At 47.7% G+C, this 27552-nt stretch overlaps 1 protein-coding gene across 5 annotated transcripts in view; it reads left to right on the forward strand.

Moving 5' to 3' along the window:
• Positions 1–27552, forward strand: part of PDE4DIP (phosphodiesterase 4D interacting protein) — a 1081329-nt gene that overhangs the window by 832492 nt on the left and 221285 nt on the right. For all 5 annotated transcript variants that reach the window (XM_063940306.1, XM_063940302.1, XM_063940304.1 and 2 more), the window contains one exon: positions 12118–12237. In XM_063940306.1, coding sequence (XP_063796376.1) covers positions 12118–12237 — 120 coding nt within the window. The remainder of the gene's footprint in view (positions 1–12117; positions 12238–27552) is intronic.

A 27552-nucleotide genomic window follows, 5' to 3' on the forward strand; every position in this document is an offset into this window, starting at 1 on the left:
TTTAAAACAAGTCAAAATAAGGCTCAGTAGTGTGTGTGGCCTCCACGTGCCTGTATGACCTCCCTACAACGCCTGGGCATGCTCCTGATGAGGTGGCGGATGGTCTCCTGAGGGATCTCCTCCCAGACCTGGACTAAAGCATCCGCCAACTCGTGGACAGTCTGTGGTGCAACGTGGCGTTGGTGGATGGAGCGAGACATGATGTCCCAGATGTGCTCAATTGGATTCAGGTCTGGGGAACGGGCGGGCCAGTCCATAGCATCAATGCCTTTGTCTTGCAGGAACTGCTGACACACTCCAGCTACATGAGGTCTAGCATTGTCTTGCATTAGGAGGAACCCAGGGCGAACCGCACCAGCATATGGTCTCACAAGGGGTCTGAGGATCTCATATCGGTACCTAATGGCAGTCAGGCTACCCCTGGCGAGCATATGGAGGGCTGTGCGGCCCCCTAAAGAATTGCCACCCCACACCATTACTGACCCACTGCCAAACCGGTTATGCTGCAGGATGTTGCAGGCAGCAGAACGTTCTCCTTGGCGTCTCCAGACTCTGTCACGTCTGTCACATGTGCTCAGTGAGAAACTACTTTCATCTGTGAAGAGCACAGGGCGCCAGTGGCGAATTTGCCAATCTTGGTGTTCTCTGGCAAATGCTAAACGTCCTGCACGGTGTTTGGCTGTAAGCACAGCCCCCACCTGTGGACGTCTGGCCCTCATATCACCCTCATGGAGTCTGTTTCTGATCATTTGAGTAGACACATGCACATTTGTGGCTTGCTAGAGGTCATTTTGCAGGGCTCTGGCAGTGCTCCTCCTGTTCCTCCTTGCACAAAGGCAGAGGTAGCGGTCCTGCTGCTGGGTTGTTGCCCTCCTACGGCCTCCTCCACGTCTCCTGATGTACTGGCCTGTCTCCTGGTAGTGCCTCCACGCTCTGGACACTACACTGACAGGCACAGCAAACCTTCTTGCCACAGTTCGCATTGATGTGCCATCCTGGATGAGCTGCACTACCTGAGCCACTTGTGTGGGTTGTAGACTCCGTCTCATGTTACCACTAGAGTGAAAGCACTGCCAGCTTTCAAAAGTGACCAAAACATCAGCCAGAAAGCATAGGAGCTGAGAAGTTGTCTGCAGAACAACTCCTTTATTCGGGGTGCCTTGCTAATTGCCTATAATTTCCACCTGTTGTCTATTCCATTTGCACAACAGCATGTGAAATTGATTGTCAATCAGTGTTGCTTCTTAAGTGGACAGTTTGATTTCACAGAAGTGTGATTGACTTGGAGTTACATTGTGTTGTTTAAGTGTTCCCTTTATTTTTTTGAGCAGTGTGTATACATATATATATATATATATATATATATATATATATAACGTGAGGTTTCAGGGGTAAATGCAGGATTTCTGGAGTGGGTTTCCAAATGTTTGATTTTAGAGTGATTTTTGCCAGCCCATGACGGATGCATAATTAGCATGTAACAAGCTGAAGTCTGCCCCAAACAAAGTGCAGTACTTCAGACATATGCAGGCACAATGATCATGGTAAGCCATTTACCAGATTCTCTCATTGGTGTGATGATGGAGCACTCAGATCCACAAACATACACAGCAGACTTTGGGGGTAATTCAGAGATGATCGCAGCAGCAAATTTGTTAGCAGTTGGGCAAAACCAATGGGGTCATTTCGACCAGTTCGCGCGCAGCGGTTTGTCGCTGCGGTGCAAACGGTTACGGAATGCGCATGCACGGCGGCGCACTGCGCATGTGCGACATTGCCCGGCGACAGGGGTCGCCAGGTTACATTGCGTCCTGCGAAAGAAGCTGTCGCAGAGCCGTCCGCAAAGAAGATTGACAGAAAGAAGTCGTACCTGGGTGGATCTGGACCGTTTGAGACCGTTTTCAGTGATTAGAGAAGAAAACTCAGGCGTGTCCAGCAGAACGGAGGGCGGATGTCTGACGTCAAAGCTGGCCCCAGCATCGCAGAGAACGTCGCACAGGGTAAGTATGTCCAGGCCTAGTCTTCTTTTGCTTTACATTTTTTTTAGCTTAGCAGGGCATATGGTTTTGCCAAACTGCGAACAAATTTGCTGCTGCAATCAACTCTGAATTACCCCCTTTGTAGGAAAATCTGCTGCCACTGGGCATGTGCAGCAGCTCCATTCTGCTCTTTCTACTGCATGTAGTTGCCGTTGGCTAGGCTGTGGGAAAGGGGGGTTTCTATTTGCCAATGATACATAAGTATCATTAATTGCGTACATAATGTTAGAAATTAAATACTTTATTTAATAAATTGTAAAAAATTGTGATTTTCATTTTCAGAAATTAGAAAAAAAAATGCCATTAACAGACATATATTAAGTTAATATCAAGTAGTATTAATGTTAGAAGGCACAAGTTTGAACCATGTTGACTTTTTGATCATATCAAATTCTTGACAATCAATATATAGGCCTGCCTATATTCTGACAGTCAACATTTTGACCATGTCAACACTCACCATGTCTATATTTTGGCAGCGAACATTTTGCCAGTGCCGATATTGTGCCATTGCTATATATTAAACATTTACATTATGTCCATGTCCACATTGTGTTTTTATTGACATTTTGACTGTATATTGAGTGTCGACATAGTCCATGTCAACACTTTTGTTGTCTACATAAAGTACCTGTTGACATTACAGTGTCTACATTATTATGATATACCACACCCTTATTTCCTGTGTCATATTTGTATATTTCAATAGGTTAAATATATTATTGTATGTGGTTATAATTATAAATTCACTTTTCCATATACTGTACATTGTATCTGGATGCTATATGCCATTAAAAGTAGTTGCTAACACTCAGGGCCAGATTAAGCCATGGGGGTGCCTGGGGCACTTAAGACAGGGGGCCCCAGTGGAAGATGAGGGGGTGTATATTACAGTGTGCATACCTCCCAACATGACCTATTTCAGAAGGGACAAAATGCTCTCTACCTGGACTTCCCACTTAATATATGATTGGCGTCACCTGTGTTGAACTATTTCATTGATAAGAAAGGTATTTCAACACAGGTGATTGCAATCATAAATTAAGAGGGAAGTACAGGTAGAGAGCATGTTGTCCCTCCTATAAATAGGTCATGGTGGGAGGTATGGTTTGAGTATATTAAATTTAAACCAATGGTGTATATTAGTTTTAAACTAATAGTTTAATAATGGCTGGGTACTGTTTATAGTTCCACCTAATTGAAACTGTTATATAAACATTTATTGTAGTGTAACAAAGACAACTTAACCTTAAAATATACATAGAAAAATAAAATAATTTACCATGTCACATGCAAGAATAGCAGCAGCCTCTGTACTACTTACACACTGGTACAGGACCCAGGAGGACTCTCTGTGTGTGTCTCTTTCTCTAGATCCAAATGGTTTAGTTGCATAAGAGATTACACAGGACTCAGACACCCAGGCAGGGAGGAGGAGAAGCTGGGATCCCTATTTCATTTATAGCTCTCTCCACCCTCCTATCTTTCCTCTGGTCAGAAAGCTCTATCGGTAGCTCATGAAACATGATACTGATGTGTCTCTGCCTTCACTGCATACTGTCCTGCTCACATTCTGGCTGCTGGTTCTGCTGCTGCTTAAGAGGGAAAGCTAGTGATGTCAGTGTGCTCTGGCCGGGGGGCCCGGGGTACAGTATGCCCTGCATCCCCCCCTTAATCTGGCTATGCTAACACTCAATCTCTGACATTTCTGAGGGGGCATAAAAATTAAGATATCTGCATCCACCTGTTAAACAAGAAAATGCTCCCCCAAAGGGGTGTGGTGCATAGGGTCAACCACACTTAGGTCGACCACTATTTGTCGACAGTGACTTAGTTGACACTGAAAATAGGTCGACACAAGCATTAGGTCATCATGAGCAAGGTCGACATGTCAAAAGGTCAGCATGAGGTTTTTAAATTTTTAGGTGTAGTTTTCTTCGTAGAGTGACCGGGATTCGGTCGCCATGCTTCGGGCAAGGTTATCATTCCTAGTTGTAGTCCATGTGGATCAGAAAGTCTAAAAAATTTCAAAAACTGGAAAAAATTGTCAAAACTCATGTCGACCTTTTGTCATGTCGACCTAGAACATGTCGACCTAATGACCATATTGACCTAGAAACCCTATCGACCTAATGCACGTTGACCAATAGTGGTTGACCTAATGACTGTCGACCTAGAGACTGGATACCCCCCATAGGGCACCATTTCACCCCTTTAAAGTAATTTATTTCAATCAGCAATATATTATCTTCTTATTTCATTTCGGCATAATGGGGTATACTGTATACAACCAGGCTGGTTTTGCCATGTAAATGATTGCTACGTTAAAAATATGGCCATTCGTGGCTGACATCCCACACCTCCGGCAAACTCGGACCCTATTACATATGCCCAAATATGTGGCACATTACTGCAGCTGGCCCCTATTCAGCAAGGAGCACCACAATCTAATGAGCTTCTCTTATCAGAAAATAGGATTTTGGTTACCTACTGGTTAATTATTTTCTCGTAGTCCGTAGAGGATGCTGGGGTCCATATTAGTACCATGGGGTATAGACGGGTCCACCAGGAGCCATTGGCACTTTAAGAGTTTAATAGTGTGGGCTGGCTCCTCCCTCTATGCCCCTCCTACCAGACTCAGTCTAGAAACTGTGCCCGAGGAGACGACATACTTCGAGAGAAGGAATTACACAGATAGTGGCGAGATTCATACCAGCTCACACAAACATGAATATCAGGCCAACATGCCGGAATAACTTCAGCAACAGCTGAAACAGTAAATAACGCAGAACTTACCTAGGAACCAGGTAACACTGAACCAGAAAACCAATGCAGGAAAACGCAGCATCCTCTACGGACTACGAGAAAAGGATTTACCAGTAGGTAACCAAAATCCTATTTTCTCTTGCGTCCTAGAGGATGCTGGGGTCCATATTAGTACCATGGGGATGCACCAAAGCTCCCAGAACGGGAGGGAGAGCGCGAAGGCTCCTGCAACACTGCTTGACCAAACTTAAGGTCATCAGAGACCAAAGTATCGAACTTGTAAAACTTGGCAAATGTGTTCGACCCAGACCAGTAGCTGCTCGGCATAGTTGCACTGCCGAGACACCCCGGGCAGCCGCACAGGAAGAGCCCATTTTACGAGTAGAGTGGGCCTTTATGGAATTTGGACATGGCAATCCTGCCGTGGAATACGCATGCTGGATCATGAATCTGATCCAGCATTAAATCGACTGCTTAGGAGCAGGACATCCAATTTTCTTTGGATCATAGAGGACAAATAGAGAGTCACTTTTCCTATGACGAGCCGTCCTCTTCATGTAAATCTTCAAAGTCCTCACTACATCCAAGGCCTTTGAAGCAATTGAGGAGTCAGTAGCCACTTTCACCACAATAGGTTGGTTGACAAAACCTTAGGTAGGAACTGTGGACGGGTCCTAAGTTCCGTCCTGTCTTCATGGACGATCAGATAGGGGCTTTTACAAGATAAAGCCCCCAATTCTGACACACGTCGTGCAGAAGCCAAGGCCAACAAGGTGACCGCCTACCATGTGAGAAACATGAGATCAGCCTCATGTATAGACTCAAACCAAGCAGATTGCAGGAACTGCATCACCACATCAAGATCCCATGGAGCCGTATGTGCCACAAAGGGAGGCTGGATGTGCAGAACCCCTTTCAAAAAGGTCTGAACCTCAGGAAGAACAGCCAATTGTTTTTGGAAGAAGATGGACAAAGCAGAGATCTGGACCTTGATGGAGCCCAGTCTCAGTCCCATATCCACCCCTGATTGCAGGAAAAGGAGAAAACAGCCAAGTTGAATCACCACCGCCGGAAACTTCTTGGCCTCACACCAAGAAACATATTTCTTCCAAATGCGATGGTAATGCTTAGATGTTACTCCCTTCCTGGCCTGTATCAGGGTAGGAATGACCTCACTCGGGATACCCTTCCGAGCTAAGATCTGGCTTTCAACCGCCATGCCATCAAACGAAGCCGCGGTAAGTCTTGATAAGCGAATGGCCTCTGCAGAAGCAGATCCTCCCGAAGAGGTAAAGGCCGTGGATCTTCCAGCAGAAGATCCAGCAGATCCACGTACCAAGCCCTCCTTGGCCAGTCCGGAGCAATGAGGATTGCCAGAACCTTTGTTCTTCTTACCAGCTGAAGGACCTTTGGAATCGGAGGAAGTGGAGGGAACACATAAACTGACGTGAAAACCCACGGTGTTACCAGTGCGTCCACTGCCACTGCCTGAGGGTCCTTTGACCTGGAACAGTACCTCCCCAGCTTCTTGTTGAGGCGGGAGGCCAGCATGTCTATGTGAGGTACCCCCCACAAACCGGTTACCTCCTCGAACAGCCCCAGATGGAGGCCCCACTTCCCTGGATGGAGATCATGTCTGCTGAGGAAGTCTGCTTCCCAGTTGTCTACACCCGGAATGAAGATTGCCGACATCACCACCGCGTGCCTTTCTGCCCAGATGAGGATTTTTGACACCTCTGCCATGGCAGCTCTGCTCTTCGTTCCGCCTTGTCGGTGTATGCAGGCCACTGTGGTCACATTGTCCGACTGCATCTGCACAGCCCGATCCTGTAGAAGGTGTGCTGCTTGCAGAAGAGCGTTATAAACGACCCTGAGATCCAGGATGTTTTTTGGGAGAAGCGACTCTTGATCCGATCATCGCCCCTGAAAGGTTTCCCCCAGGGCTACTGCTTCCCAACCTCTTAGACTTGCATCTGTGGTCAAAAGGATCCAGTCTTGAATTCTGAACTTTCTTCCTTCCAGAAGGTGTAGAAGTTGTAGCCACCAGAGGAGTGAAATCCTGGCTTTCGGAGACAGTCGTATCCTCTTGTGCATGTGTAGGTGAGAGCCCGACCACTGGTCCAATAGGTCCAGCTGAAAGGGTCGAGCATGAAATCTGCCGTACTGCAGAGCCTCATAGGCAGCAACCATCTTCCTCAGAAGGTGTGTGCATTAATGAACCGATACCTGGGCAGGCTTTAGGACCTCCCGGACCATTGCTTGAATCACCAACGCTTTCTCCACCGGGAGAAATACCCTCTGCACTTCCATGTCGAGGCTCATTCCCAGGAAAGACAGCCGCCTTTTCGGCTCCAGATGAGACTTTGGAAGGCTTAGGATCCAACCGTGCCTCCTGAGGAGCCACCTCGTGGGCGCAATGGAAAGCAACAACTTCTCCCTGGATGCCTTGATCAGGAGATCGTACAGATATGGAATTATGTTCACCCCCTGTTTGCGGAGGAGAACCATCATCTCCGCCATCTCCTTGGTGAAAATCATCGGTGCTGTGGACAGGCCAAACGGTAGCACCTGAAACTGATAGTGATCGTCCAACAGCGCAAACTGGAGATATGCTTGATGCGGCGCCCAAATGGGAATTTGGGGGTAAGCATCCTTGATGTCCAGGGACACCAGGAACTCCCCCACCGACAGACTTGAGATGACAGCTCTCAGAGATTCCATCTTGAATTTGAACTCCCTGAGATAAGGATTCAAAGGTTTTAAGTTTAGAATAGGCCGTACCGAACCATCCGGTTGCGGTACCCCCTTGTTCCGCTGCTGAAGTGGGACCGGAACAATGACCTCAGACATCACCAATTTTCTGATGGCCTCCAGAAGGATTGTCCTGTCTACCAGCAGGGCTGGCAAACCTGACTTGAAGAAACGGTGAGGCGGGGATCTTGAAACTCCAGTCTGTACCCTCTGGACACTATATCCAGAACCCAGGGGTCCAGACCTGACGACACCCAGACCTGGCTGAACTGCCGGAGTCTTGCCCCCACCTGACCTTCCTCCAGGCCTAGCTGTCCACCGTCATGTGGAGGACTTAGGGTTATCAGAAGCGGGCTTCTGGTCCTGGGAACCTGTGGGAGCAGGTTTCTTTCCTTTGGCATGACCACCTCCGAAGAAGGTGTCCGAAGACTTATTCTTTCTAGGCCTCGCGGGCCGAAAGGACTGTGATGTGGTAGATGAAAAAGGCTTCTTCGTTGCCGGTGCAGCTGAAGGGAGAAAATTAGACTTACCCGCAGTAGCCGTGGCAATCCACGCATCCAGCGCCTCCCCAAAGAGAGCCTGACCCTTGTATGGTAGGCCCTCCACACACTTCCAATATTCCGCGTCCACAGACTAGTTGCACAGCCAGATACCTCTGCGAGCCAAGACGGACATGGAGGAGATCCCTGCAGCAATGGAACCCAGGTCCTTCATGGAATCCACCAGGAACCCTGCAGAATCCTGAATATTATGTAAATATAAATCAACGTCACCTTTGTCCAGTGTAGTCGATTTCTCCAGCAAAGTGATTGACCACCTGGCAATAGCTTTAGCAATCCAAGCACAGGCTATAGTAGGCCGCAATATAGCCCCTGAAGCCGTGGAAATGGATTTCAGCGTAGCATCCACCGTGCGATCTGCCGGGTCCTTTAACGCGGTAAATCCCGGGACCGGTAATACCACCTGCTTGTACAGCCTGGATACAGAGGTGTCGACTATCGGCGGGGACTCCCATCTCTTCCTATCTTCCTCTGGGAAGGGAAAAATCACCAAGACCCTCTTGGGAATCTGAAATTTGTTTTCCGGAGTTTCCCATGCCTTTTCAAAGATAGCATTCAATTCTTTGGATGCCGGGAAGGTGAGGGGGGTCTTCTTATTATCCGTAAAGAAGGCCTTCTCCACCTGTTCCGGAGCTGTGTCCGAAATGTGTAAAACATCCCTAACAGCCTCAATCATCAACTGCACCCCCTTGGCATGTGATGCCGTCCTCCTCAACACATCCCCATCACCGTCTGCAGCATCAGAGTCGGTGTCTGTGTCATCCTGCATAATTGCAAGCGCACGTTTATGAGAATGCACCGCAGGGGACCCCGAGGAGGCAGAATCAGACCATACCACCATAGAGGACTGGTGGACCTGAGTGGCGTGCTCAGTCCTAGCTACCCTATAAAAAATCTGAGAAATAGTCCCCCTCAGAGAGACTAACCATTCTGGCTCTATAGCTAAGACAGTGCAATCTTGATTACATGGAATGGAGTCTTCTTGGGAAGACAAATCCTCTGCAGCATATGAAACAGTGTCCCTAGACATGTTGTCCCACACACTCAAACACCCCACAAACACACAGGGTATTATGTAGACAAAGTTTCCCACCAAGAATGGCAGAGAGACACAGAGATTGGAGCCAACCCACACACAGCGCTTTTCAGGTAAAGGGAGTCCCTTCCCAGCGCTGACTGTGTCCCTTAATAGGTGACACAGCCTTTAAGCAGCCTCCCCTCCTTTCTACAGACCCCTGGTAACGTACAGACTTCTGGAGAAAGCTCTGGAGGGACCTGGATCCAGTGAACCGTGACTGCAGGCAGGAAAAATGGTGCTGAACGCTGTTGGGGCCGCTCTGAGGAAAAGCTCCGCCCCCTTCAATGGCGCTGTCTTCCCCCCCCTCACATGAGGATTATACTGGCCCGGAGGATTGTGCTGACCTGGATCCGCAGACCCCGACATGCCTGAAATGACCAGTGTAGGGTCCGGAGCTGGCCCAGAGCGCTCCCTCCTAGCGCTGCACCAAAGTACCGCTGAGCCTTCCAGGAGCGCGGGTAAGACCGAGCTCCTGACCCTGTATCCGCCCTCTTCACACTGTTCCCCCGCTTGCAAGGGGTCACAGTGACTCACTCGCCACTCTTAAGCTCCTGAGGGGGTGGCGGCTGGCTGCCAGGGCGAGCGTTCCCCTGCGGCGGGGGGCGATCAGACCCCTCTGCAGCCAGCGTCCAGTCAGCGGGAGCAGTGGCTCAAGACCCTGTGGGGCGGACACTGCTCCCCCCTTCCAGTCCCACGCTGCAGGGAGGCTGTCGCCAACAGCCTCCCTGTAAAATAAAAACCTGAAAAGGAAGAAAAATACTCTTTACTAAGAGAACTCTGTAGAGCTCCCCTAGCTGTGACCGGCTCCTCCGGGCACATTTTCTAAACTGAGTCTGGTAGAAGGGGCATAGAGGGAGGAGCCAGCCCACACTATTACACTCTTAAAGTGCCAATGGCTCCTGGTGGACCCTTCTATACCCCATGGTACTAATATGGACCCCAGCATCCTCTAGTACATAAGAGAAAAAAAAAATACATGACTGCAGCTGCCAAGACCTGTTTGGAAATTGACCATTCCCTGACTTTTTCACTATTATTTTAAAGGGGGGTACACATGTAGCGATGTTCAGCTAATTTCGAAGCAATCTGATAAAATTTCTTAAGCTGGGTACACACTGGCAGATATATCTACAGTTCAATCAATCTGCAGATATATCTGCAGATGGTGGTTGTTCATACACACAGAAAGATGCACCAATATATCTTAAAGATATACTTCCAGTCCCACGCTGCAGGGAGGCTGTCGCCAACAGCCTCCCTGTAAAATAAAAACCTGAAAAGGAAGAAAAATACTCTTTACTAAGAGAACTCTGTAGAGCTCCCCTAGCTGTGACCGGCTCCTCCGGGCACATTTTCTAAACTGAGTCTGGTAGAAGGGGCATAGAGGGAGGAGCCAGCCCACACTATTACACTCTTAAAGTGCCAATGGCTCCTGGTGGACCCTTCTATACCCCATGGTACTAATATGGACCCCAGCATCCTCTAGTACATAAGAGGGAAAAAAAAATACATGACTGCAGCTGCCAAGACCTGTTTGGAAATTGACCATTCCCTGACTTTTTCACTATTATTTTAAAGGGGGGTACACATGTAGCGATGTTCAGCTAATTTCGAAGCAATCTGATAAAATTTCTTAAGCTGGGTACACACTGGCAGATATATCTACAGTTCAATCAATCTGCAGATATATCTGCAGATGGTGGTTGTTCATACACACAGAAAGATGCACCAATATATCTTAAAGATATACTTGCTGTTAAATATATCTGCAGCTATATGTGCAGATGGAGATTGTTCATACACACTGAAAGATGCACTAATATATCTGCAGATATATTGCATCTGCTGTGTTGCACAGCAGCTGCAATATATCTGTGAAAGATGTCTTTCACAGACATATTGCTTGTACACACCTGCAGATCAGCAAAAGATATATTGGACAACCAACTGATTGGCCAATATATCTGCTAGTGTGTATCCAGCATTAGAAACTAGCTGATCATCACTCCGTGGGGGTGATTCAGACCTGATCGTAGCTGTGTCAAATTTAGCACAGTTACGATCATCCACACTGACATGTGGGGGGACGCCCAGCACAGAGCTAGTTCGCCCCACATGTCCCGGGGGCCAGGTCTGACATGCTTTTGTACTTGAAGAGTAACTCCCAGCCAGCGCAGGTCCTGCATGCTGGCCAGGAGTTACTAGTCGTTGTGATGGTCACAGCGGCTGCGTGTGACGCCACGCAGACGCTGCGGCCCGCCCCCCACACGGTCCAGCCATGCCTGCATTGGCCAGATCACGCCCACAAAACGGCGGCCAAACGCAGCCGTGCCGCCCCCTTCCGCCCAGCGACCGCTTCTCCCTGTCAATCAGGCAGAGGCCATCGCTGGGCTACGACAGCTGGCGCATGCACACTTCTAACCTGATCGCTGCGCTGCACTGCGCTGCACTGCGCTGCACTGCGATGAACGGCAGCTTGCGATTAGGTCAGAATGACCCCCTCTGTGCAGGGGTGCCGGTGACAGTGATGCACGGTCCCACGCATCGCTATCGCGGGTGCTAGATTGGCCTACATACAGGCACAATCTAGCAGGTCGCTCATTTCACTGCTGGGTGAAATGAGTGCCCCCGTCCGTTCCCTCTTCACTCAGCACACATCGCGCTGTGCTGAGCAGGGGCAGAGATGTGTGCTGAGTGGTCTGTGCTAGATCGCTCAGCACACATCTCTGGGGAAATCTCCCGGTCAGTACGGCCCTTAACTGTAGTATTTATTTCTTCTGTTTATAAGCAATACAACTATTAAACTGATAAACCTTAGGGGTTAGTGTTTTATTAACCAAGCCAATGTAAAATTTATGGTGAGACAGCCATAGTTAAGTGGATAACCATTGAGAACATAAGACTGAATTATTTATTTTTTCAGCCACAGATGGAAGAGAAATTAAGAATGAAAGCAGACAGGTACAGATGGATCTTCAGGATCTTGGATATGAAACATGCGGGAAGAGTGAAAATGAAGTAGATCCAGATGATACAAGTGCAGGTATGAATGGATGTACAGTTAAGTTACTTTACTGGAATTTGCACAATTTGGAATGATAAACATTTTTTTTTGGGCTGGAACTTTATCACCTTGCTATTTATCACTCTCCAAGGCTTGATAAATGGGGGCCATAGTTTTTGTGCCCCATATATCACTCATCCTTGGGGGGTCATTCCGAGTTGATCGCTCGCTAGCAGTTTTTAACAGCCGTGCAAACGCATTGTCGCTGCCCACCAGGGACTGTATTTTCGCTTTGCAGAAGAACGAACGCCTGTGCAGCAGAGCACCTGCAAAAACATTTTGTGTATAACAAGACTAGCCCTGGACTTACTCTTCGTGTGCGTTGACGTTTGGGGGACGGCTTTTGACGTCACACACACTCCCAGAAAACGGTCAGTTGACATCGAGAAACGCCCCCTTCCTGTCAATCTTCTTGCGACCGCCAGTGTGAATGAAAACGTTGCTAGAACCTGTGCAAAATCACAATTCTCTTTGTACCCGTACGTCATGCGTGCGCATTGGTGCATACGCATAAATGCAGATTTTTAACCTGATCGCTGCACTGCGAACAACGGCAGCTAGTGATCAACTCGGAATGTCCCTCCTTATTCATTATTCATCCCAAGGGTGTAACTACCATAAGTGCACAGAGTGCAGCCGCTATGTGTCCCCAGATGAGAGGGGTTCACCTTTTCTGTCAAAGTTACATGTGTTATGCACATTTCTCACCATTGGGTCAGTGTCAGAACAAACAGCATTGCAGCCAGTGCATTGCACTGGGGCCTGCTACAGTGAAGGGACCTAAAGCTGCAGGCTTTATGATGAGTCACACTGACTTATTATGCTGCCACTCGAACTTTCTTCCGCATGGTGCCAGTAATAATGCACAGCAGGCCAGCAGCAGCTGAGGCTGAGCTGCAGTCAGTGAGTTCTATGACATCAGTTCGGAAGGAGAGGAGAGACCACAATCACCTCTCCTTCCAGCTCCACCCTCTCCTCTCCAGATTGCCCTGACATGTGACCCAACATACAGATCCTCTCTGGTTTAGGCTGTCCTGCTTGCCGCCGCACCAGGGACCTTGTGACCATCCCTGGTATTAATAACTAAGATGTAGCCACCTTCAATGCACTGCAGTTCTGGACGCAGTAAGCACTGTAAATTGTAATATTGTATCATGCCGCTGCTCCCTTTCACCTCTCCCTGGCATCACGCTGCCTCTCCCTGTCACCTTTCCCTAGTGTCATGCTACCTCTGCCTGTCACCTCTACCTGGTGTCACCCTGCCTCTCCCTCTCACCTCTCCCTGGCATCACCCTGCCTCTTCCTGTCACCCCTCCCTAGTGTCAAGCTGGATCTCCCTGTAACCTCTCAATGGTGTCACCCTGCCCCTCCCTGGCATCATGCTGCCTCTCCCTGTCACCTCTCCATGGCATCATGCTGCCTCTCCCTGTCACCTTTACCTGGTGTCACACTGCCTCTCCCTGTCACCTCTCTCTGGCATCACACTGCCTATCCCTGGCGTCACCCTGCCTCTCCCTCTCACCTCTCCCTAGCATCACTCTGCCTCTTCCTGTCACCTCTCCCTGGCATCACACTGCCTGTCCCTGGTCTCACGTTGCATCTCCCTGTCACCTCTTCCTGGTGTTACCCTGCCTCTCCCTGTCACCTCTCCCTGGTGTCACGCTGCCTCTCCCTGTCACCTCTCCCTGGTGTCATGCTGCCTCTCCCTGTTACCTGTCCCTGGCGTCACCCTGCCTCTCCCTGTCACCTTTTCCTTGTATCATGCTGCCTGTCCCTGGTCTCACGCTGCGTCTCCCTGTCACCTCTTCCTGGTGTTACCCTGCCTCTCCCTGTCACCTCCCCTGGCGTCACGCTGCCAAACCCTGTCACCTCTCCCTGGCATCATTCTGCCTCTCCCTGGCGTCACCCTGCCTCTCCCTTTCACCTCTCCCTGGTGTCACCTTGTTACTCCATGTCACCTCTCCCTGGCGTAACCCTGTCTCTCCCTGTCACCTCTCCCTGGTGTCACCTTGCCTCTCCCTCTCACCTCTCCCTGGCATCATGCTGCCTCTCACGGTCACCCTCTCCTTGTATCCCACTGCCACTCCCTGGCATCACACACTGCCTGTCTCGATCACCCAACCCTCATCCTCTGCCTGTCATCCACTTTCTCTCCCTATATCACCATCTCCGTGTCACACTACAGTATATCTACTTTCACCTTGTCTCCTGTCACCCTCTGGTTCTCTCAGGTGTCACCCTCTACCTCTCCCTGTCACACTCTGTCAGTGACCCTCTGTTTTCACTCATCACCCACTACTCATCACCCACTGCTGTTCTCCATCACCTTTTGTCATGTGGCATATTATGAACTAGCGGTTTAAATGGGGCGGAAGAGGGGGCCGAAAGCATATTTTTGATCCTGGACTAACCACTCACAAGTTCCGCCAATTGGGTGGTACAAAGGGGCCTTTACAAACTTTTGCTATGGGACCTACACATATCTAGTTAGGCCCCTGATTAAACCAGAATAAGCCATGATTGTTTTACCTACATGAGCATTCTTGGTAAGGTCAACTCATATTGCTATGCCTAATACTGTTTGACCATATGAAGAAGTATTCAAAAAATATAATTTTAAGTAGATGATGATTGTTGGAATACAAATAAATATTTTCAGGTGTGTTTCAATAGTTGGTATTGATTATTACTATTATTCATTATTACCAGTTATTTATATAGCGTACACATATTCCGCAGCTCTTTTCAGAGAATTTGCCATTCACATCAGTCCCTGTCCCAATTGAGCTTACAATCTATATTCCCGACCACATGTACAAGCACACATATCTACCAGTATATTTTTGGATTGTGGAAGGAAACCGGAGTACCCGGAGGAAACCCACGCAAGTACAGGGAGAATATACAAAACACACAGTTATGGCCATGATGGGAATCGAACCCATGACCTCAGTGCTGTGAGGCAGTTATGTTAACCATTACACATTTAGTTTTCAGGTACTGTACATTATATACAGTTTAATCTTATTTTCCGCACTTGAAGTCTTCCAGTTTTTGCATTGAGCAAAATACAGTCATTGCCATGCCATTAAGCAAGATGAAAATGTATAGTGGTCCAGAAGTAAGAGAACCCAGGCCAATATGCAACCCTGCACAAACATGAACTAAAAATCCCCCAAACTGAACGTGATTTACTGTATAACCCATACTGTCTAACCCATAAACATGCAATGTTTCTTTGTGTGCAAGTGCACCTCAATGTCTGCCTAGTATATTTTAAAGGTCAAACACTATGTAGTCAGGGCCGGATTAAGGGGATATTCAAGGGTCTATTGTGAGAATCGGGGAGGTGTGACAAGTAGTGATGAGCGGGTTCGGTTCCTCGGAAACCGAACCCCCCCGAACTTCACCCATTTTACACGGGTCCGAGGTATACTCGGATTCTCCCGTATGGCTCGGTTAACCCGAGCGCGCCCGAACGTCATCATCCCGCGGTAGGATTCTCGCGAGATTCAGATTCTATATAAGCAGCCGCGCGTCGCCGCCATTTTCACTCGTGCATTGGAAATGTTAGGGAGAGGACGTGGCTGGCGTACTCTCCGTTTATTGTTGATGCAAATATTTGTGCTTATTGCTTAATTGTGGGGACTGGGGAGCAGCTGTATAATATAGGAGGAGTACAGTGCAGAGTTTTGCTAATCAGTGACCACCAGTTTTATCCGTTCTCTGCCTGAAAAAAACGCTCCTTATCTGTGCTCAGTGTGCTGCATATATCTGTGCTCACACTGCTTAATTGTGGGGACTGGGGAGCAGCTGTATTATATAGGAGGAGTACAGTGCAGAGTTTTGCTGACCAGTGACCACCAGTATACGTTGTCTGCCTGAAAAACACTCCATATCTGTGCTGCATTGTAGTATATAGTAGGAGTACAGTGCATAATTTTGCTGACCACCAGTGTATAATATATAGGAGTACGGTACAGATGGCCACTGCTGTACCTACCTCTGTGTCGTCAAGTATATGCTATCCATCCATACCTGTGGTGCATTTAAGTTTTGCACAGTTTTCTGACCACCTGTATATAATATATAGCATTACGGTACAGTAGGCCACTGCTGTACCTACCTCTGTGTCGTCAAGTATACTATCCATCCATACCTGTGGTGCATTTAAGTTTTGCACAGTTTGATGACCACCAGTATATAATATATAGCATTACGGTACAGTAGGCCACTGCTGTATCTACCTCTGTGTCGTCAAGTATACTATCCATCCATATCTGTGGAGCATTTAAGTTTTGCACAGTTTGCTGACCACCAGTATATAATATATAGCATTACGGTACAGTAGGCCACTGCTGTACCTTCCTCTGTGTCGTCAAGTATACTATCCATCCATACCTATGGGGCATTTAAGTTTTGCACAGTTTGCTGACCACCAGTATATAATATATAGGAGTAAGGTACAGATGGCCACTGCTGTACCTACCTCTGTGTCGTCAAGTATGCTATCCATCCATACCTGTGGTGCATTTAAGTTTTGCAGTTTTCTGACCACCTGTATATAATATATAGCATTACGGTACAGTAGGCCACTGCTGTACCTACCTCTGTGTCGTCAAGTATACTATCCATCCATACCTGTGGTGCATTTAAGTTTTGCACAGTTTGCTGACCACCAGTATATAATATATAGCATTACGGTACAGTAGGCCACTCTGTGTCATCAAGTATACTATCCATCCATATCTGTGGTGCATTTAAGTTTTGCACAGTTTGCTGACCACCAGTATATAATATATAGCATTACGGTACAGTAGGCCACTGCTGTACCTTCCTCTGTGTCGTCAAGTATACTATCCATCCATACCTATGGGGCATTTAAGTTTTGCACAGTTTGCTGACCACCAGTATATAATACATAGTATTACGGTACAGTAGGCCACTGCTGTACCTACCTCTGTGTCGTCAAGTATACTATCCATCCATACCTGTGGTGCATTTAAGTTTTGCACAGTTTGCTGACCACCAGTATATAATATATAGCAGTACGGTACAGTAGGCCACTGCTCTACCTACCTCTGTGTCGTCAAGTATACTATCCATCCATACCTGTGGTGCATTTCAGTTGTGCGCAGTATATATAGTAGTAGGCCATTGCTATTGATACTGGCATATAATTCCACACATTAAAAAAAGGAGAACAAAAATGTGGACGTTAAAATAGGGAAAGATCAAGATCCACTTCCACCTCGTGCTGAAGCTGCTGCCACTAGTCATGGCCGAGACAAGGAAATGCCATCAACGTCGTCTGCCAAGGCCGATGCCCAATGTCATAGTAGAGAGCATGTAAAATCCAAAAAACAAAAGTTCAGTAAAATGACCCAAAAATCAAAATTGAAAGCATCTGATGAGAAGCGTAAACTTGCTAATATGCCATTTACGACAAGGAGTGGCAAGGAACGGCTGTTCATGGCTAGTGGTTCAGATTCACATGTGGATGGAAGCACTCATCCTCTCGCTAGAAAAATGAAAAGACTTAAGCTGGCAAAAGCACAGCAAAGAACTGTGTGTTCTTCTAAATCACAAATCCCGAAGGAGAGTCCAATTGTGTCGGTTGCGATGCCTGACCTTCCCAACACTGGACGGGAAGAGCTTGCGCCTTCCACCATTTGCACTCCCCCTGCAAGTGCTGGAAGGAGCACCCACAGTCCAGTTCCTGATAGTCAAATAGAAGATGTCACTGTTGAAGTACACCAGGATGAGGATATGGGTGTTGCTGGCGCTGTGGAGGAAATTGACAAGGAGGATTCTGATGGTGAGGTGGTTTGTTTAAGTCAGACACCCGGGGAGACACCTGTTTTCCATGGGACGAATATGGCCATTGACATGCCTGGTCAAAATACAAACAAAATCAGCTCTTCAGGTGTGGAATTATTTCAACACAAATGCGGAAAACAGGTGTCAAGCCGTGTGTTGCCTTTGTCGAGCTGTAATAAGTAGGGGTAAGGATGTTAACCACCTCGGAACATCCTCCCTTATACGTCACCTGCAGCGCATTCATCATAAGTCAGTGACAAGTTCAAAAACTTTGGATGACAGCGGAAGCAGTCCACTGACCACTAAATCCCTTCCTCTTGTAACCAAGCTCCTCGAAACCACACCACCAACTCCCTCACTGTCAATTTCCACCTTAAACACTAAAGCCAATAGTCCTGCAGGCCATGTCACTGGCAAGTCTGACGAGTCCTCTCCTGCCTGGGATTCCTCCGATGCATCCTTGAGTGTAACGCCTACTGCTGCTGGCGCTGCTGTTGTTGCTGCTGGGAGTCGATCGTCATCCCAGAGGGGAAGTCGGAAGACCACTTGTACTACTTACAGTAAGCAATTGACTGTCCAACAGTCCTCTGCGAGGAAGATGAAATATCACAGCAGTCATCCTGCTGCAAAGCAGATAACTCAGGTCTTGTCAGCCTGGGTGGTGAGAAACGTGGTTCCAGTATCCACCGTTAATTCAGAGGCAACTAGAGTCTTGATTGAAGTACTGTGTCCCCGGTACCAAATACCATCTAGGTTCCATTTCTCTAGGCAGGCGATACCGAAAATGTACACAGACGTCAGAAAAAGAGTCACCAGTGTCCTAAAAAATGCAGTTGTACCCAATGTCCACTTAACCACGGACATGTGGACAAGTGGAGCAGGGCAGACTCAGGACTATATGACTGTGACAGCCCACTGGGTAGATGTATTGCTTCCCGCAGCAAGAACAGCAGCGGTGGCACCAGTAGCAGCATCTCGCAAATGCCAACTCATTCCTAAGCAGGCTACGCTTTGTATCACCGCTTTCCATAAGAGGCACACAGCTGACAACCTCTTACGGAAACTGAGGAACATCATCGCAGAATGGCTTACCCCAATTGGACTCTTCTGGGGATTTGTGACATCGGACAACGCCAGCAATATTGTGCGTGCATTACATCTGGGCAAATTCCAGCACGTCCCATGTTTTGCACATACATTGAATTTGATGGTGCTGTTGGTGGTCCGAAGAATTGCGGGCCACTTTCGGCATTCAGCCACCGCGTGCCGAAGACTGGAGCACCAACAAACAGTCCTGAACCTGCCCTGCCATCATCTGAAGCAAGAGGTGGTAACGAGGTGGAATTCAACCCTCTATATGCTTCAGAGGATGGAGGAGCAGCAAAAGGCCATTCAAGCCTATACATCTGCCCACGATATAGGCAAAGGAGGGGGAATGCACCTGACTCAAGAGCAGTGGAGAATGATTTCAACATTGTGCAAGGTTCTACAACCCTTTGAACTTGCCACACGTGAAGTCAGTTCAGACACTGCCAGCCTGAGTCAGGTCATTCCCCTCATCAGGCTTTTGCAGAAGAAGCTGGAGACATTGAAGGAGGAGCTAAAACAGAGCGATTCCGCTAGGCATGTGGGACTTGTGGATGGAGCCCTTAATTCGCTTAACCAGGATTCACGGATGGACAATCTGTTGAAATCAGAGCACTACATTTTGGCCACCGTGCTCAATCCTAGATTTAAAACCTACGTTGTATCTCTCTTTCCAGCAGACACAAGTCTGCAGAGGTTCAAAGACCTGCTGGTGAGAAAATTGTCAAGTCAAGCGGAACGTGACCCGTCAACAGCTCCTCCTTCACATTCTCCCGCAACTGGGGGTGCGAGGAAAAGGCTAAGAATTCCGAGCCCACCCGCTGGCAGTGATGCAGGGCAGTCTGGAGCGAGTGCTGACATCTGGTCCGGACTGAAGGACCTGGCAACGATTACTGACATGTCGTCTACTGTCACTGCATATGATTCTGTCACCATTGAAAGAATGGTGGAGGATTATATGAGTGACCGCATCCAAGTAGGCACGTCAGACAGTTCGTACGTATACTGGCAGGAAAAAGAGGCAATTTGGAGGCCCTTGCACAAACTGGCTGTATTTTACCTAAGTTGCCCACCCTCCAGTGTGTACTAAGAAAGAGTGTTTAGTGCAGCCGCTCACCTTGTCAGCAATCGGCGTACGAGGTTACTTCCAGAAAATGTGGAGAAGATGATGTTCATCAAAATGAATTATAAACAATTCCTCCGTGGAGACATTCACCAGCAATTGCCTCCAGAAAGTACACAGGGACCTGAGATGGTGGATTCCAGTGGGGACGAATTAATAATCTGTGAGGAGGGGGATGTACACAGTAAAAGGAGTGAGGAATCGAAGGATGATGATGAGGTGGACATCTTGCCTCTGTAGAGCCAGTTTGTGCAAGGAGAGATTGATTGCTTCTTTTTTGGTGGGGGCCCAAACCAAAGAGTCATTTCAGTAACAGTCGTGTGGCAGACCCTGTCGCTGAAATTATGGGTTCATTAAAGTGTACATGTCCTGTTTATACAACATAAGGGTGGGTGGGAGGGCCCAAGGACAATTCCATCTTGCACCTCTTTTTTCTTTCATTTTTCTTTGCATCATGTGCTGTTTGGGGACAATTTTTTTTGAAGTGCCATCCTGTCTGACACTGCAGTGCCACTCCTAGATGGGCCAGATGTTTGTGTCGGCCACTTGTGTTGCTTAGCTTAGTCACACAGCGACCTTGGTGCGCCTCTTTTTTTCTTTGCATTATGTGCTGTTTGGGGACTATTTTTTTGAAATGCCATCCTGCCTGACACTGCAGTGCCACTCCTAGATGGGCCAGGTGTTGGTGTCGGCCACTTGTGTCGCTTAGCTTAGTTTAGCCATCCAGCGACCTTGGTGCGCCTCTTTTTTTCTTTGCATCATGTGCTGCTTGGGGACAATTTTTTTGAAGTGCCATCCTGCCTGACACTGCAGTGCCACTCCTAGATGGGCCAGGAGTTTGTGTCTGCCACTTGTGTCGCTTAACTTAGTCACACAGCGATCTTGGTGCGCCTCTTTTTTTCTTTGCATCACGTGCTGTTTGGGGACAATTTTTTTGAAGTGCCATCCTGCTTGACACTGCAGTGCCACTCCTAGATGGGCCAGGTGTTTGTGTCGGCCACTTGTGTCGCTTAGCTTAGTCACACAGCGACCTTGGTGCGCCTCTTTTTTTCTTTGCATCATGTGCTGTTTGGGGACAATTTTTTTGAAGAGCCATTTTGACTGACACTGCAGTGCCACTCCTAGATGGGCCAAGTGTTTGTGTCGGCCACTTGTGTAGCTTAGCTTAGCCATCCAGCGACCTTGGTGCGCCTCTTTTTTTCTTTGCATCATGTGCTGTTTGGGGACAATTTTTTTGAAGTGCCATCCTGCCTGACACTGCAGTGCCACTCCTAGATGGGCCAGGAGTTTGTGTCTGCCACTTGTGTCGCTTAACTTAGTCACACAGCGACCTTGGTGCGCCTCTTTTTTTCTTTGCATCACGTGCTGTTTGGGGACAATTTTTTTGAAGTGCCATCCTGCTTGACACTGCAGTGCCACTCCTAGATGGGCCAGGTGTTTGTGTCAGCCACTTGTGTCGCTTAGCTTAGTCACACAGCGACCTTGGTGCGCCTCTTTTTTTCTTTGCATCATGTGCTGTTTGGGGACAATTTTTTTGAAGAGCCATCCTGACTGACACTGCAGTGCCACTCCTAGATGGGCCAAGTGTTTGTGTCGGCCACTTGTGTTGCTTAGCTTAGCCATCCAGCGATCTTGGTGCGCCTCTTTTTTTCTTTGCATCATGTGCTGTTTGGGGACAATTTTTTTGAAGTGCCATCCTGCCTGACACTGCAGTGCCACTCCTTGATGGGCCAGGTGTTTGTGTCGGCCACTTGTGTCGCTTAGCTTAGTCAAACAGCGACCTTGGTGCGCCTCTTTTTTTCTTTGCATCATGTGCTGTTTGGGGACTATTTTTTTGAAGTGCCATCCTGTCTGACACTGCAGTGCCACTCCTAGATGGGCCAGGTGTTTGTGTCAGCCACTTGGGTCGCTTAGCTTAGCCATCCAGCGACATTGGTGCAAATTTTAGGACTAAAAATAATATTGTGAGGTGTGAGTTGTTCAGAATAGACTGAAAATGAGTGGAAATTATGGTTATTGAGGTTAACAATACTATGGGATCAAAATGACCCCCAAATTCTATGATTTAAGCTGTTTTTGAGGTTTTTTTGTAAAAAAACACCCAAATCCAAAACACACCCGAATCCGACAAAAAATTTTCATGGAGGTTTTGCCAAAACGCGTCCGAATCCAAAACACGGCCGCAGACCCGAATCCAAAACCAAAACACAAAACCCGAAAAATTTCCGGTGCACATCACTATTGACAAGTGCTGTGTGGGTGTGGCCAGAGCCATATGGACATGTACACACCTACAATATAAGATCCAAAGTCTCCCTAATTATGTAAAAATATAAAAATTGCATCATTTTGTGAGAAAAACAGAAATATAATCTTAATAATTATGATTTATGGCCAGCTGATGGCTAGTTATCATCATGCTGCCATGATAATGGGGTTATTTTTCTGTAGAGGCCCTGGAGCTGGAGCTCCATCTGCCCCATTGTTAATCTGGCCCTGTATGTAGTATTTTTGAACTGTCCCCAGGAAATTTGTCCGAGCTTAACTACTGAAAATGTGCATGTTAGAAAGAGTGGTATGTACCTTCATAAATCAAATTACTGAACTAGCACTTCCGGACCACCTCATTTCCTTCTAAAAATACTCTGTTTTAGCTTTACTATGAACATGATTCTGAGTCAGATGCTGCAGTGTCTGTATGCAGGGCCGGTGCAAGATTTCTTGGCACCCTAGGCAAAACTTCTGCCTACTGCCCCTTCCCCATATCTGCCCTCCAGGTGAAAGACATGCTGCTGCTCTCCCCCACCCCCAATCTGTTGCATGGCTGCTCTCTTCTCTCCATCTCCCAAGTATGTGTGGGTGCCTGCTGCTCTCACCCGCCCCCCCCCCCCCCCCCCACTCTGTTAAATGTCTGCTGTTCCATTTCCCCCACCATCTGTGTGTGTGCTGCTGCACGTTCCCCCCCAGACAGTGTGCGTGCCTGCTGCTAATCTCCGCCCCTCCCTCCCCAGACTGCTGCTCTCCCCCTCTTTTCTTATCAAATGCAGAGAGTGCATTGTGCAGCCACCTTACCTGCAGGCTGTGATGCAGAGTTGGGACTGAGTAATCTGCAAAAGAGTCTGGAATGAAGAGCAGCGCCAAATGTTACCCCCAGCCAGGACTCCAGGAGCTGTCAAAGTTACTGCCTGTGCCAGGTGGAGGCAGAGCTGGAGGCTGCAATATGGGAACTTGCCAGTCGCGACTACTGTAAGATATGAGTGCCGGGGGGAGGGGGGGGGGATTGCGACGACTGTGAGGTAGGACCACGCTACCTTTTTCAGGCAGCTGTAGCCGGCCGCCCCCTCAGGATCCGGCGCCCCTAGGCGGCTGCCTAAAGCTGCCTAATGGAAGCTCCGGCCCTGTCTGTATGCACTGTATGTTTTTTGTTGGTATTGCTTTTGTGACTATATAAATACTGCTACAAGCCTTCCCTGGTGTAGAGCCATACATCTGAATATTCAAGGACTGAGATGCCAACACTGAGCGTCTTTAGATACAGGAATACAATTTCGGACGTCTAAAGATGTGAATGATTGTGCATCTGAGTTCGCAACCACTTCTAAACCAAAACCCAAAGATGAATTAGAATCAAAACAAGTGATAAGTGGGTTCCGTTCCTCGGAATCCGAACTCCCCCGAACTTCATCCATTTTGCGCGGTTCCGAGGCAGACTCGGATCCTCCCGCCTTGCTCGGTTAACCCGAGCGCGCCCGAACGTCATCATCCCGCTGTCGTATTCTCGCGAGATTCGTATTCTATATAAGGAGCCGCACGTCGCCAGCATTTTCACTCGTGCATTGGAGATGATAGGGAGAGGACGTGCAGCGTTCTCTCAGTTGTGTTCAGTGTGCTGCAAATATCTGTGCTCAGTGTGCTTGCAAATATCTGTGCTCAGTGTGCTGAAAATATCTACGTTCTCTGCCTGAAAAATGCTCCATATCTGTGCTCAGTGTGCTGCAAATATCTGTGCTCAGTGTGCTTTATTGTGGGGACTGGGGACCACCAGTATATAGTAGGAGGACAGTGCAGAGTTTTGCTGACCAGTGACCACCAGTATTATACGTTCTCTGACTGAAAAACGCTCCATATTTATGCTGCATTGTAGTATATAGTAGAAGGACAGTGCAGAATTTTGCTGACCAGTGACCACCGGTATTATATCAGTACGGTACAGTAGTCCACTGCTCTACCTACCTCTGTGTCGTCAAGTATACTATCCATCCATACCTGTGGTGCATTTTAATTGTTGTACGCAGTATATATAGTAGGAGGACAGTGCATAATTTTGCTGACCACCAGTATATTATATATAGCAGTACGGTACAGTAGGCCACTGCTCTACCTACCTCTGTGTCATAAAGTGTACTATCCATTCATACCTGTGGTGCATTTTAGTTGTTGTGCGCAGTATATATAGTAGTAGGACAGTGCATAATTTTGCTGACCACCAGTATATAATATATAGCAGTACGGTACAGTAGGCCACTGCTCTACCTACCTCTGTGTCGTCAAGTATACTATCCATCCATACCTGTGGTGCATTTTAGTTGTTGTGGCAAGTATATATAGTAGGAGGACAGTGCATAATTTTGCTGACCACCAGTATATAATATATAGCAGTACAGTACAGTAGGCCACAGCTCTACCTACCTCTGTGTCGTCAAGTATACTATCCATCCATATCTGTGGTACATTTTAGTTATTGTGCGCAGTATATATAGTAGGAGGACAGTGCATAATTTTGCTGACCACCAGTATATAATACATAGCAGTACGGTACAGTAGGCCATTACTATTGATATTTTACTGGCATATAATTCCACACATTAAAAAATGGAGAACAAAAATGTGGAGGGTAAAATAGGGAAAGATCAAGATCCACTTCCACCTCATGCTGAAGCTGCGGCCACTAGTCATGGCCGAGACAATGAAATGCCATCAACGTCGTCTGCCAAGGCCGATGCCCAATGTCATAGTAGAGAGCATGTAAAATCCAAAAAACAAAAGTTCAATAAAATGACCCAAAAATCTAAATTAAAAGCGTCTGAGGAGAAGCGTAAACTTGCCAATATGCCATTTTCGACACGGAGTGGCAAGGAACGGCTGAGGCCCTCTCCTATGTTCCTCATGACTAGTGGGCCAGCTTCACATGAGGATGGAATGTGAAATCCAAAAAACAAAAGTTCAATAAAATGACCCAAAAATCTAAATTAAAAGCGTCTGAGGAGAAGCGTAAACTTGCCAATATGCCATTTTCGACACGGAGTGGCAAGGAACGACTGAGGCCCTCTCCTATGTTCCTCATGACTAGTGGGCCAGCTTCACATGAGGATGGAAGCACTCATCCTCCCACTAGAAAAATGAAAAGACTTAAGCTGGCAAAAGCACAGCAAAGAACTGTGCGTTCTTCTAAATCACAAATCCCCAAGGAGAGTCCAATTGTGTCGGTTGCGATGCCTGACCTTCCCAACACTGGACGGGAAGAGGTGGCGTCTTCCACCATTTGCACGACCCCTGCAAGTGCTCGAAGTAGCACCCGCAGTCCAGTTCCTGATAGTCAAATTGAAGATGTCACTGTTGAAGTACACCAGGATGAGGATATGGGTGTTGCTAGCGCTGAGGAGGAAATTGACAAGGAGGATTCTGATGGTGAGGGGGTTTGTTTAAGTCAGGCACCCGGGGAGACACCTGTTGTCCGTGGGACGAATATGGCCATTGACATGCCTGGTCAAATTACAAAAAAAAATCACCTCATCAGTGTGGAATTATTTTAACAGAAATGCAGACAACATTTGTCAAGCCGTGTGTTGCCTTTGTCAAGCTGTAATAAGTAGGGGTAAGGACGTTAACCACCTAGGAACATCCTCCCTTATACATCACCTGGAGCACATTCATCACAAGTCATTGACAAGTTCAAAAACTTTGGGTGACAGCGGAAGCAGTCCACTGACAACTAAATCCTTTCCTCTTGCAACCAAGCTCCTGCAAACCACACCACCAACTCCCGCAGGGTCAATTTCCTCCTTAGACAGGAACGCCAATAGTCCTGCAGGCCATGTCACTGTCAAGTCTGACGAGTCCTCTCCTGCCTGGGATTCCTCCGATGCATCCTTGAGTGTAACGCCTACTGCTGCTGGCGCTGCTGTGTTGTAGCTGGGAGTCGATCATCATCCCAGAGGGGAAGTCTGAAGACCACTTGTACTACTTCCAGTAAGCAATTGACTGTCCAACAGTCCTTTGCGAGGAAGATGAAATATCACATCAGTCATCCTGCTGCAAAGCGGATAACTAAGGCCTTGGCAGCCTGGGCAGTGTTAAACGTGTTTCTGGTATCCACCGTTAATTCACAGGGAACTAGAGTATTGCTTGAGGTACTGTGTCCCCGGTACCAAATACCATCTAGGTTGCACTTCCCTAGGTAGGCAATACCGAGAATGTACACAGACATCAGAAAAAGAGTCACCAGTGTCCTAAAAAATGCAGTTGTACCCAATGTCCACTTAACCACGGACATGTGGACAAGTGGAGCAGGGCAGACTCAGGACTATATGACTGTGACAGCCCACTGAGTAGATGTATTGCCTCCCGCAACAAGAACAGCAGCGGCGGCACCAGTAGCAGCATCTCCCAAACACCAACTCATTCCGAGGCAGGCTATGCTTTGCATCACCGCTTTTCAGAAGAGGAACACAGCTGACAACCTCTTACGGAAACTGAGGAATATCATCGCAGAATGGCTTACCCCAATTGGACTCTCCTGGGGATTTGTGACATTGCACAACGCCACCAATATTGTGCGTGCATGATATGTGGGCAAATTCCAGCACGTCCCATGTTTTGCACATACATTGAATTTGGTGGTGCAGAATTATTTAAAAAACGACAGGGGCGTGCAAGAGATGCTGTCGGTGGCCCGAAGAATTGCGGGCCACTTTCGGCATTCAGCCACTGCGTGCCGAAGACTGGAGCACCAGCAAACACTCCTGAACGGTATCCGGACTCCAGATCGACTGCAAAAAGGTCGACGCCAATTGGTCGACACACCTTAGGTCGACATGGACAAAAGGTCGACAGTAACAAAGTCGACATGGAAAAAGGTAGACATGAGTTTTTCACGATTTTTTTCTTTTTTGGAACCTTTTCATACTTAACGATCCACGTGGACTACGATTGGAACGGTAACCTGTGCCGAGCAAAGCGGTAGCGGAGCGAAGGTACCATGCCCG

This window comes from Pseudophryne corroboree, chromosome 9, assembly GCF_028390025.1.
Source record: "Pseudophryne corroboree isolate aPseCor3 chromosome 9, aPseCor3.hap2, whole genome shotgun sequence".
NCBI classification, from domain to species: Eukaryota; Metazoa; Chordata; class Amphibia; order Anura; family Myobatrachidae; genus Pseudophryne; species Pseudophryne corroboree.